The 13545-nt window shown below is 40.2% G+C and overlaps 1 protein-coding gene across 3 annotated transcripts in view; it reads right to left on the bottom strand.

Annotated features, from left to right (window-relative positions):
* LOC102293437 (calcium-dependent secretion activator 1) overlaps positions 1-9333 on the bottom strand; it is a 338778-nt gene extending 329445 nt beyond the window's left edge. For all 3 annotated transcript variants that reach the window (XM_014339718.2, XM_042228110.1, XM_042228111.1), the window contains exon 1: positions 8551-9333. In XM_014339718.2, the coding sequence (XP_014195204.2) occupies positions 8551-8901 (351 nt within the window). In that variant the 5' untranslated portion in view covers positions 8902-9333. The remainder of the gene's footprint in view (positions 1-8550) is intronic.
* Between the last annotated feature and the right edge of the window lie 4212 nt (positions 9334-13545).

The raw sequence follows: 13545 nt of genomic DNA, 5'->3' as shown, positions 1-13545 counted from the left end.
GACACTATCTCTACTTTCAAGATTAGGCTTCAAACTTTCCTTTTTGCTAAAGCATATAGTTAGGGCTGGACCAGGTGACCCTGGATCCTCCCTTAGTTATGCTGCAATAGGTGTAGGCTGCCGGGGGATTCCCATGATGCATTGAGTTTTTCCTTTTCAGTCACCTTTCTCACTATGTGTTAATAGACCTCTCTGCATTGAATCATACTTGTTATTAATCTCTGGCTCTCTTCCACAGCATGTCTTTTATCCTGTCTTCCTGCTCTCATCCCAAGCCTGGTTCTGCCGGAGGGTTCTTCCTGTTAAAAGGGAGTTTTTCCTTCCCACTGTCACCAAAGTGCTTGCTCATAGGGGGTCATATGATTGTTGGGTTTTTTCTTTGAATGTTTTATTGTAGGGTCTACCTTACAATATAAAGCACCTTGAGGTGACTTTTGTTGTGATTTGGCTCTGTATAAGTAAAATTGAATTGAACTGATGTGAAAAAAAAATTTTTTTCCATTTTATTTTGCCTCGCTCACCTCAACCTCTATTACCTCAATGACCCACACCCGACTGCACATAAACGGATCTGCTGTTGAGATGGTGAACAGTGTGAAGTTCCTGGCTGTGCACATACAAGATGACCTCTGAACACCACCATCATCATGAAGAAAGCCCAACAATGCCTTCTTAGGAAACAGTCGAAGGCCAGTCTTCCTCCTCCCATCATTCTACCAGGGAACATTGAGAGTGCCTCTGCTGCTACAGCAGGACAGCAGAGAGGATCACTGAAGGCCCTCGCCCACCCATCTCCCAACTCTACGACAGACACATCATCTGACGTGCGAACAGCATAGTGAAAGACACTTTCCACCCCTCACATGCACTTCTCTCCCTCCTTCCATCTGGCAGACGGTTTCGCAGCATCAAAATCGTGACAACCAGACACTGCAAGAGCTTCTTCCCCCAAGCAGTCAGAGCCCTCAAGTCAATACCACCAAAGAACTGATATACACATACACCTTTACAAACACTTACAATACTCATCAAAAGACTCAAAAACACCAAAAATTTACACAAATCCATTACAAACTGGACCTGGGAACAGTATGCTTATTTGCATGCTTATAAACAGCATTCCGGTACACTGTATACTGTGTATACTGCTGTATTGACAATAAAGCTCTTGAATCTATTTAACCAGGAAGATCCCACTGAGATTAAAAACTTCTTTTTCAAGGGAGACCTGGCCAAAATAGGTAGCAAGTATCTCACAAATACACAAATTACACAACACAGGCAACAACAACACACGCAAAAAAAAAAAAAACTTAAAAATTTTAGATTCAGTTCAATTAAAAGGGCAAGCAATCTAATTGAAACAGCTGCATGTTATGGAATTAGCCTCAAGGATTCTTAGCTTTGATTGAGAAGCATTTAATGAAATGAATTCTGTCATTTTCCAGTTGTTCTGCAGCTCGTTCCAAGCCAAATGTGCTAAATGGACAAAAGCTCTTTTGCCAAGTTCAATTCAGGCAAATGGAATGGAAAGCAACAAATAACCTTGTAGACGAAGACAATAACAACCAGCATGTTTCATTGAAAGCAGAGAAAGTATATATATCTGAAGGCAACAATCCGAGTATTGCCTTATATATAAAACTGTATAGATTAGCCAAAGCAGGCCCTCCTATCTGAGAATTTATGGTTAGTGATGAACTTCAAAGAAGCATGATGCACAGTTTCAACCATTCATATATAGAATATCTCCATAATTCAGGTAAAAGCAGGTTAAATATGTTGCAGCAACAAGCCACTTCTTTGTATTACAGTTTTTCTGAATTGCTAAAACACACTTCATCTCTTGGTCTCAAAACACTAAACAAACTGTAAAACTCAAGCTACACTCACAAAACAGTCAACTTGTCAACTAAACATTTCACCCAAAACTATTTTAACTGTACTCAAAATCAAGCACTACTGTCAAAAACCACACAAAACCAGCAAATGTGCAAACACAACTTAGCAACGATTACACACTACAGAAATAAATACAAAACACTGTGGGATAGTGGGAAAATATATTTACTTATTCGTTCATTTATTCTTCTCACATTTTAACAAAAAAAGAACTGTATCTATAGAATATCTTTTTTGATAAAGTATACATTTTTACAGCATATTCAGATAATTTATTCTGCCTCAGCTTCACACCTCTGTCCTGGGTCAGGCCCCAGGACTTCATCACATCACGTGCTATGGTCTGCCTTGCAAGTGTAACAACCCTTTTGGGTTATAGCACCACTAGGGGGGGTTGCCCTACTATTGTAGTAGTCTCCTAGTGGGTGTGGTGTTGTTAGCGGCAGCCATTCCATGCTGCTCATGTTCCATTCTCCGAGGAAACACCTTACTGTTGTAACAGCCTGGCTCCGGCGACTACCGATCCCCGCACATGTATGTACGGCCAGAGTAGAGCCGTGGAGACCTGGCTTGTATGGTTTTATGTTGCTGATAATGAATAAAGGTCTGTTGTTTAATTTAACTGACTGGCTTCGAGTTATCCGGCTAACCTCCACACCACATGCCCGCTGGACCTGCTAGCCGCTCCTTCCTCGCCAGACTGCTGTTACACAAGGCAATGAGGAAAGAATCCTTTAGCATGCCGAATCCAGCACTAGCAAGATTCCAGTCCCATCTCACCACATGCTCCATTCATTGCTTGAAGTAAATTTTCCTGTGTGTGTGTAAGGGTTTCAGTCGTAGACTTTCTAGCTCCATGCCAAGAAAAATCCTTAATAGGGTTAAAGAAAAAAAAAAGAGGGGGGGAGGGGGGTGTACGGTGGAAGAAACATTGATAAAATGCTGCTCATTGTGAAACCACTCGCGTATTCTTGGTGAAAGCTCACATTGTCCCAAATGATACCATACATAGGATGCTCTTCCTGCAAAGCATCCTGTAGACTAGTGATGTGACGTTCTGTATCGAGGCTTCAAAGCTCGAGTCGGGTAATGGAGGGGGCGTTTCCAAGATGCGCGATACGCGTAAAGAGGCTTGCTTCATTTATAAGTGGAGCTGAAAATGATGACGTCCGAAGCCTCGCTGCCCGGCTATACCACATGACTGGTTCAGGAAGTAGTTCGAACTTTGGCGCGAGCTATGACAGCGATATAAACCCCTCAGACTTCATTCAAAATGTGGGTGGACCCAAGGTTCAGAAAACCCGAGTTTCTCAGCCCTGCAAGAGCTAGCGAAGCAGAAAAAAGACTGAAAGCAGAAGGTGCCTCCAATACCTCCTCTTCCTCCGCACCACCACCACAGCCATCAACGTCACAAACTGTTGAGGCTGTTTCCCACGTTACTACTGTTATTGCATTTGAGTTGCATTTATATAAACTGATTGTTGGGTTTTCCTCTGTATCTATTATTGTACGATCTACTGTACAATATAAAGCGCCTTCAGGCGACTGTTGTGATTTGGCGCTATATAAATAACATTGAATTAAAAATTGAGTTGTTAGTATCACATAAAACTCTCCTTATTGTTTAGTTAACAACCTGTGGCGTCGCCTGGATGAAAGTGTCAGGCAGACACAGACACAAAATGTGACAGCAGACGCAAATATTGAGGTCCAACGGTACATGATGGAGCCAAATATTGGAAGGCTGGAGGACCCCCTTAAATACTGGGAGAGACTGTGAGCGAGTGTTTTCAAAAGCTGGGGAAATATTGTCCAAAAAAAGAAATCGCCTACGACCTGCCACAGTGGAGAAACTGTTGCTTTTAAATAAAAAACAATGATGTGTCCCCTAAACACTAATCACTGTCCATATCTCAACCACACCTCACCTCACAGTAAATGATCATTTCCATTTTAAGCATTTCCAAATAATCATTTTCCGTACTGCCAGTATAAATATACACAGTATAATGCCATCACTACAATATAGATGTTTTACACACTCCTTTTGTTGTTGACATTTACAGGCTGTGTGCAAAAGGCCACACTCTTCAAATTCCATCCATCCATCCATCCATTCGCTACCGCTTATCCTTTTCAGGGTCGCGGGGGGCGCTGGAGCCTATCCCAGCTGTCATAGGGCGAGAGGCGGGGTACAACCTGGACAGGTCGCCAGTCTTCAAATTCATGCCAACTAATATTTTTACGTCCAGTAGGTGTCCTACTAGAGCAAATGAAGCTTCAAGACACTTTGCACTGGGGTGAACCAATTGGATAAAAAGCTTCAGTGCTTCATGGAGCTTCATCTGCCCATCACAACACACAGCTCACTAGCTGCAACTACTCACATGGCTCTCTGGCACCAGAGCTCACCTTTCTCTGGGCTTAAATACCTTTAATTGCTGATGGAAAGCAGCTGTACAAAAAAAGGTGGCACCTAAGGCAGGAGAGCTGGTAGGACACGCCCACACAGGCAACTTCAGGAGGAGGCCCTGCTAGGGCCGTAACAATTGGTCTATAATTAGTTAAAACTGCTGGGTCATCCCCTTTTTAATAGAGGGACAACAAAATCTGATTTCCATACTGAGGGAATTTCTTCCATTGTCATGGTCCCTGTTTCTGCTCAGCCGGCCCCGCAAGGCTACATGTATTTTTGTTTTGCTCTCACTTCTCTTTCCTTCGCCGCTCTGCCTGGGTAGAGCTCACATCCATAACCAGTTTGAGGGTGAAAATAGTTGAGAAAGGCTCTGCCACAAAATCAGCTGGGAGTTTCAAAAAGTAAGAATCTATTAAATCGGGTCCTGAAGGTTTTCTATGATCTAATACTTTAAGAGCTTCATAGATTTCCTGTACAAAGAAAGGAACAAAGTTAAATGGCTGACCAATGTACACCGGAAGGTTTGTGCAGGATTTTACAGAGACTGGATTCAGAGAGTCAAAGAGTCAGAAGATATAAAGTGCTTGTTAAAGCAATTCATAATCTCCTTCCTATCATAAACCGGAACTGAATCCTTAAAAAAATTGGTGAGCTTTTCCTACCTGAAAGAGACTTAATATTTTCCAGAACTTCTGTGGATTATTTAGGTTCTCAGACAGACAATAATAATATTCTGATTTAGATTTCTTAATAGAGGAAGTACATTTGTTTCTTAGTCATCTGAAAATAGGCCAATCATTGGGCTTTGGCCCAAGCCAGGTTACGTTGGATGTCGGCCAGCTCTGGGGAGAACCTGGGACTTTTTATGACCTTTTATCCTAAATCTCCCTAATGGGGCATGTTTACTCACAATTAGCATAAAACCATCCATAAAAACTGTCCTGCATCAGGGATCAATCCTATTTTCTTCCAATTATAGTTTGACAAATCATGATAAAATGCTTGTTCATTAAACTGTTTAACAGTCCTTTTAAAAATAATACCTGAGTGACTTGGGCACCTTAGTGTTTCAAATAACAGCAACAACACAGTGGTCGCTTAAGTCATGGCAAAAGACACCCAAGGATGAAAATTTATGAGGAACATTTGTCAGAAGCTAGTCAATCAAGGTAGACTTCAGGGTTTTTTTTGGCTGTCCTCACAGTATTCAAATTTTTTGAATTAGAATACTGTTTTCGTGGGTTTCATGAGCTGGAAGCCCACATTATATACAAATAAACAACTAAGTACTTGAAATTGTTTAAGTTGTGGGCCCTGAATCTATAATCAATGAAAGTTTAATGTTTTGAAAGGAATTATGGAAATAAATAAACTTTTCCATGATATTCTAATTTCTTGGACAGTGTCTATAGTTTAGTCTGGAAAGGAAAAGCTTTAAAGAATGCAGAGCCTCTGTAAAGGCAGAACGAGGTCTATAGCAACAAACAGCTGTTAGATAAAGACCCTTTGCAATATTCAGAGCCAGAAATTCCATTTGCTTGCTAATGTATTCTGATAGAACTATTGTGGCATCAAATTTCAACTTAACATAAGCAGCAACACCACCACCTTTCTTAAGCCTATCTGTACGATAGATACTGTATCCAGCTATGCTAATATGTTCATCAGATATATATTTAGACAACCAAGTTTCAGAAATTAAAACAATATCCCCATCTGTTTATCAAACCCAAATCTTCACCATATCCATCTTGGGTAACAAACTGCGCACATTAAGATGAACAATCTTCAGCCCAGATGAGGATTTAAATTCAGATGGTGTCTGAGTACATTGCAGCTCAGGGCCCAGGTTAGGTTGCACATTACCAGATAAGAGCAGTAGTAAGACAGCCGGGAGTCTCTGCTTTGCAAGATTACCTACTGAATTTGACTTGTGAAATGTTGAAACTAAGTAGAATATTTCATAACTTGCAAGGTAATAATTCAAAACAAGACGGTTTTGAAGTTGAGCTAAATCTTTGTGTAGATCAAATGATAAATGCACGGCCTGTTCCAAATACATTGGTGATTGTACAGGATGTACAGCAGCGGTGATACATGTGGACCTGAGGACCTTCTCTTCTCTAAGAAGAGTCATATACAGATCCAATATTGGATTTTAAAAAATGAGGATATTACAAGTAAGCTTTAAATTTCTATATTTACAAATGTCACTGAGCAGTCCTTCAATTCAAATATAATCTGTCATCTTCCTCAACTACAGCAGCTATACCTTTAGCTAGCAGAGACAAACTGAGTGTAGTTTGACAAACTACACTTAGATTGTGTTTGTTTGCAGATATTTGTTTATCCAATCAAAAAGTTACATTTGAAATTACCTGCCACTTAAAAAATGCTACTTCCTTGTTGTTGTGATGCTGGTGGAAAAGCAATGACAACATACAGACATCTGCATGAAAAATGCAATTCCAGACTCTTCCGGCCCACTTTAACCCCTGAGTTGAAGAGGGACATTAATTAAAAAATTTTTGCCTCTTTCACCTCTTCCTATGCAATAAGCACCAATGATGGATACACTGATAGGATTAACTTTCATAGATTTTCTTGTTCCCTCCAATTGGTGCTGAAATCGGTTTGAAGTTTGAAGGCGCACACTAATGTAAGGCAAATACCTCTGCAATGAAACTTAAAACAACAAGCCTGTTTTTGAAAATGTGAGGAGTAGAAAGTGTAGACATTTGTGTAAGAAATGTCAGGAAGGATCGCTTAGAACAGTGGTTCTTAACCCGGGTTCGATCAAACCCTAGGGGTTCGGTGAGTCGGTCTCAGGGGTTCGGCAGAGCCTCCGCCATGACATGCATGGCTCATTTTGTGCACCAGTAAAAAAATCACATTTTATTTTTCACTAAAGAGGGGTTCATATGAAGCTGGTGGGGTTCGGTACCTCCAACAAGGTTAAGAACCACTGGCTTAGAATAAAGGTCATGAGAACAATAGAAAAGATGTGAATGCCCCTAAAATTGAAGCAGTGTCCCCCAAAGGATGCCACCAAGGACCAGTCCAACAACAGATAGAGCTCAACACAGTCAGCATTTTTCAGTTGTCTAGCTCACCAACTTCTGGTGGAAATATCCTTGTTTATACACTAAACAGGAACTATCTGTGGTTGCAGTTCTAAGGGTCTTTATGTCTGCTTTCTGACTGTTTTATCAAAACTTACTTGTGTAAACAAGGTTCATGCTCAGAGGTATGTTCTCACCAAATGCCTTTTACTACGAGTACAGACCACTGAGGTTATGTCAGTAAGATTTAAACTCTCAAGCTCTTCATTTTTCATTTTTTAAATAAGCAGTGTTGCCACTTTTCAGCTGCACTTTGACTAAATTTGTCTTGAAGTGTGTGATTTTATGCAGTTATTTAAATATTTATTGCAAATCCACTTTTCACCATTCCTACCAGCATCTGAAATAAACACTTTTGTCTCCAGTGTGTCTGTGGACATAGTCAGAATGTTGCTAAAAGCCTGTATTACCAACATGCAACACAAGGGGTATGTCTACCTCCATTCTATTATGCACTACCCACATAGCTTTATCACAAATAAATTGGTATTACCTTGTAAATGTAAATGCAGATTGGGAAAAAAAATTGCAGACAGGAGATGTCACAGAGATTGGAGCAGATTTTCCTGCATTAAATTGTTCGTATCACCATGTTGTTAAAGAAGAAGAATATTGATGCCAAGAGGCAACTCACACAACAGATAGGAAGAAAATCAATGCTCTTACTTTTTCCTCCTCTCTCTCTCCTCTCTCTCTGTCACTCTTGTTTATCTTTCTTCGATTTGGATTTAATACACTCCGTTGTTTTTAAAAACTGTCTTGCTACTTTCTAATGCAATTTAGCTTAGCAATCGTCATTTCAGCACCAGTGTAAAGATAAAAAAAAGGATTTGCTGCGATTTAATGTTCAATCAAAAAGAGATATGTGGTTTGGGCTTGTGGAACTGGTTCCATGTTTCTGGTAAACTGGTGAGGAAAATGTCGGCCTAATATGTGAAGGGATTCACTTAAGACTGTCGGGCTAAGCAACTGATTTCTGCTTTCAGGTAACCAGCCTTGATTGAAGCAACAGATGGTATCATTTATCTCGTAGATGACACAAGTGCAACATGGATTTCAATCACAGCTTTGAAGCTAGGTTTGGGTCAATCCTGTTCATTGCTCCCCTACCTTCTGCTGCCTCCTGGCCATATCAGTCGGTTGTTTCGCGTTAAATGGATATGCGATGCAGCGCATCACAAACACATACAGCTGGAGTCTCTTTTTCCTCTCTTCCTCATCTCGCTGCATCTTTTCCAGGTCCTCCTTTTCCTTGTCGCTGCCAACCGACGGACTCGGGCTTGACGGTCGACCACGGCCGCTCCCGCTACCCCGTGACTGGAGCCCTCCGTTGGCTTGGCCGTCGGCGGCTCGGCCCGGTGACAATCGGGCTCCCCCGATGTTCTTCGGGGCCGCCACTTCTTTGTGCTCCACCTGCAGTATCTCTTCCCCTTCCTCCTCGCTTGAAGACGGGTCCAACATGCTGCGGTAGCTTAGATGAAGACTCTACCTGTTGCAATTGAAAAACTGCGAGAGCAGAAAACAGAAAGACGCCTTAAAGGTACCAAAGCTGACCGATGTGCCCTCAGATTGTTCTTTGTCAAGAAAAAAACTGTTCCAAGCTCATCGCAAAAAAAATAAAGTGTTATAAACACAAAGTAGCTCTGTGGTTTCGAAGCCTTTCAACTCTCCCAGTCAGTGGCACATAGGAGGAATTAATGACGGGAGCAAATCTAAAGGGGAGGTGTCGCAGAGAGGTAACGCTGATGCGTTGGTGCGCTGCTGCTCGGAGAAAGAGGCAGGGCTCGGAGCTGACCATAGTACTGAAACATGATACCAGCTGCTCTGGGATCAGTTTAATCAAGCTGCGAGCACCACAGATAAAGGGCCACCTCCAGCAAAGCCGAAAGAGGACAGCGCTAGGCCGGAATCAAAACAGCTTTCTTTAAAAAAAAAAAAAAAAAGCTTTATTACTGGTTTAAAACAATCCAGCAACAAGCTCGTAAGCCTGCTTCATGTCCTCCTCGTGTCTGCGTAGGTTCCATCCAGGCACTCTGGCAGTCATGTATAGAGTTAGGTTAACTGGCGAGTCCAAACTGACCACAGGTGAGAATGCGAGGGTAGGCTTATCCGTTTCTGTGTATTTGCACTGTGACAGATTCGTCATCTATCCAAGGTGTACTCCGCCACTCGCCCAATAACAATGCGTCTGTTTATTTATATATACACAACGCACTATGTAATTTACGTTCTTCTTGTTACTAGTATTCTTGTTCTGTGTTTTGGTTTGTTTGTTTTGTCTTGTCTTATTTAGCTTTTCCTGTTCTTTCTGTCTTATCTGCTCAAATTTGGGGTTGTTTAAAATGCCTGTTTTGGAAGAATAACACGTTTTTATTTAATACATGATATTTCAGCTGTGTTAATATGATGAGTAAGTCTGTTAGCATTTTAGCTTTTCTGACTGTTCTTTTCCCACTTGTTTTGCATTTGGTTGGCTCTTTGTTACTACTGGTAGCATGAGGCTATAACTGAACCCTACACTGGCTATAACAGGACTCTACAGTGGTGGCACAGATGGTCCAAGTCACACATTGATGGCACAATAAAGAAGGTTTGCTGTGTCTCCCAGCACAGTCTCAAGAGCATGGAGGAAAGTCCAGGAGCCAATGTCTCTAGGAGAGCTACAGGGGGCTGTAGAAGGACCTTAAACCATGAGGAGGACCAGTTTCTGCTCCTTTGTGCAAGGAGAAACGGGATGCACACTGCCAGAGCCCTACAAAACTTGTTAATTAGACAAAAGTCTAATAAACAGGTTGACCAGTGGCAGGCTCAGCCAGCACATTTAAGAAGCATTTATGAGAAATCACTTGGTTCACTGAATGTAATACATTTATCCAGGTGTTTTCCTACAACTCCATCTTGATTTTTTGTGTTTATATTTTTAAAGACAGACAGTGTGGAGTCCATGCACTCTAAAAACAGATTATATATGAATATACAGAAGATTTCTGGTTTCCATTTTGTAGCCTTTGACTTTAAGAGGACTTCTATCGCACGCAGGCAAACAGTCCACTTGAAGACCAAAATCACATCAAAACAACATTTTTTTTATAACAGTAATTAGCTCATACTATATAGTCAGTTTTTTTTTTCTTTTTTTTGGGGGGGGGGGGTGATTAGCATTCAAATCTCTCGGTTAATATAGAAGAAAGATTTACCACAAAGCAAGAAAGTATGAGATGAGTCTAATCAAAAAGGTATTGGCTGAAGCACATGCCACATCATTTAGCACGCAGCTCATTTACACAGGGTTTGAAGCAAAGGAGCAAAATAACACAATAAAAACACAAACACTTCCATCTTAGATAAGTAAATACATTAAATTTCATAAGAACAGTCCAAGAAAAACAACCAAGAGTTTCAGTATTGTCATTTTAACTCTTCTTCATTCTTGTTTTATATATTTTTCTAATGCTCCAGTTTTTAACATTTTTAAACGAGGAAAATGAGCTACATCTTTTTAAATTACTGTCATAACTATTCAACAAGTTAATATCTCTGCTTTTTGTTTGTTTTTATCTTGTTTTCTTTTTTAAATCTGTTCCCCTCAAATCATATCGACTCTCTCTGACTTCAAACTGCTTCTGAGCACTGCAGCAAATCATTTTATCTTGTTTTTTGTACATTATCTGTGCCATTTTATATTCAACTAAAACATAAAATTTCAGGGTCCTCAAATTAATAAACATCAAATGTTAGTTAGTTCTTTATAGTTCTATTGATTTAAAATTCTTACAGCTGGTTTTTTTTTTTTTTTTGTAACTTTAACATAGGACGGGTATTGGTTTTATGCATTACACCATATCTCTAGACAATAAGTCATATATGGAAGCAACAGAGAACCATAAAGTGTGTATAATGATTTCTTGTTCAGGACATCCTTTAATTTGTAGAGAATAGCAACAGTTGTTGACATTTTTGTTTTCACATGACGATTTCACATGGTTTATATGAGACTTCTAACTAAGTCTAAAAAACAACAACAACAAAGTTGTGAATTTAGTCAATATCGAGGTTTAGAATTAACATTTTTTAAAAGGAACTTTAACTTGATACTACTCTGTCCAACTACAAAGGGGGAAAGCAAGTGTAAAAAGCACAGATGTGACTTCAAAGTTCAAAGGTAACTGATGATCTTGCAGTATGCCTGGGTTTTCAATTTTACATATTTTATATATGAGATTTGCATCCACTCCTGTTCTGGACAGGCAGCATGAAAATATACACAAAAGGTGAACAGTGATTAAAAGTAAACGAGCTAGACACTTAAACTATGGAATCAGAACGATGCCACCTTGAAACGAAACCGAAAAAAATATTGAAACTGAAATAAATGTACTGAAAAATCTTGTATTGAAACCGAAAAAAAATGATAGTGAAAAACAATTAATTGAAACTGTAATTTTTTTGTTTTCGCTTACAATTCTTTTTTTCAGTTTAAATCCTTTTTTTTTTTGGTTTCAATCCATTTTTCAGTTTCAACCTGTACTTGTGTTTTATTGTATTTTATATTTGTATTTTATTGTACAGCACTTTGGTCAGCCTTGGTTGTTTTTAAATGTGCTTTATAAATAAACTTGACTTGACTTGACTTGATGTGAGTGAAGTTGGCCCCCCCACCTTCTTCAAATCCAACAAAAGTGGTATCAAATGTTTGTGCTGGTTTGTGCTGCAAAAATTTTCGTTTGTGCTGCTATATTTTAAAGATATTAATAAAAATTTCTAGAGGTCATCAAGGTCAACCAGCCCCCCACATTACCCAAATCCAACAAAATGGATTCAAACGATTTGTGCTACGTTTGTGCTGGTTTGTGCTGCAAAATTTTTTTGTGCCGCTATTATTTTAAAGATATTAACAAAAATTTCTAGAGGTCAACCAGCCCCCCCATATTAATGGAATCAAACAAAATTGATGTCAAACGTTTGTGCTGGTTTGTGCTGCAAAAATGTTTGTTTGTGCTGCTAACATTTTAAAATTTTTAATAAAATAACGTCTTGATGCGTGCTTAATCATCCAGGTAAGTAAATCCCAAAAGGTTGATTCTGTTCATCTGGACATTTTCAGTTGGAGAAACGTTTCGTCACTCATCCAAGTGACTTCTTCAGTCTCAGCTGACTGCAGGTTTCCCCAACCTTATAAACACACGTGAGTGAAGTTGCCCCCCCTACCTTCTTCAAATCGAACAAAATTGATGTCAAACATTTGTCCTGCAAATTATTTTGTTTGTGCAGGTTATGTTTCCCTAATTTTATAAACAGTACATGTACAGTGAGAGAGAGATGTTACATCTGTCTTCACTTGCTTCCCAGTCATAGAAGCGTTGGAGGTCGTTCATAAGAGATTACAGGATCATCCCAACCTCAGCAACAGGACCACTCTCAGCACTGATCAGTTGTGTTTGCTTTTGGAACTGTGTCTTAATTCCACCTATTTTGCATAAGGGTCAGTACAGGCAGAAATCTAGGTGTGCCGTGGGTTCCCCCAGGCCCCTGCTCAAAGTCACCAAACCAGTTCATAAGCAGGTACAGGTGTGGCCAGAAGGGTCCTCAGAGGCACTGCTTTTCCACCACAGGCTGCCACACACAACAACACCACAGACTTTCAGGAATATACAGAAACTATCACTGCCTACATCCCAAAATGCATCGATGATGTCACAGAGACCAGGACTATCACTGTCCGAGCCAATCAGAAATGCAAGCCTTCAGAGCCGGAAATTAGGAGAGTCTAAGAACAGCAAGGGCAAACCTGTCACGTGGCATCAGCTATAGCAAAGCTTCAGCGACAGCAGAGATACTTGGAGGCAGTGGCAAGGAATACAAATCATCACAGACTACAAGCCCACTCTACAGACCGTGGTGACACAATCCCCAGACAGTGTGTGGAAGGGAAAACACAGATGTATATTTACAAAGCTAATATACACTAACTATGACATCCCTTGCCAAAATCAGTACACGCAAAGCTCCAGATCCTGATAACATCCTTGGACGAGCACTGACGGACTATGCTGTGGAACTCACAAATGTCTTCACAGACATCTTTAACACATCACTAGGGTCAGG

The sequence above is a fragment of the Haplochromis burtoni genome, unplaced genomic scaffold (assembly GCF_018398535.1).
Source record: "Haplochromis burtoni strain Fernald_Lab_line unplaced genomic scaffold, NCSU_Asbu1 Contig_304, whole genome shotgun sequence".
Lineage (NCBI taxonomy): Eukaryota > Metazoa > Chordata > Actinopteri > Cichliformes > Cichlidae > Haplochromis > Haplochromis burtoni.
Note: the sequence above shows the minus strand (reverse complement) of the source record. Positions and strands in the feature narration are given on the sequence as shown.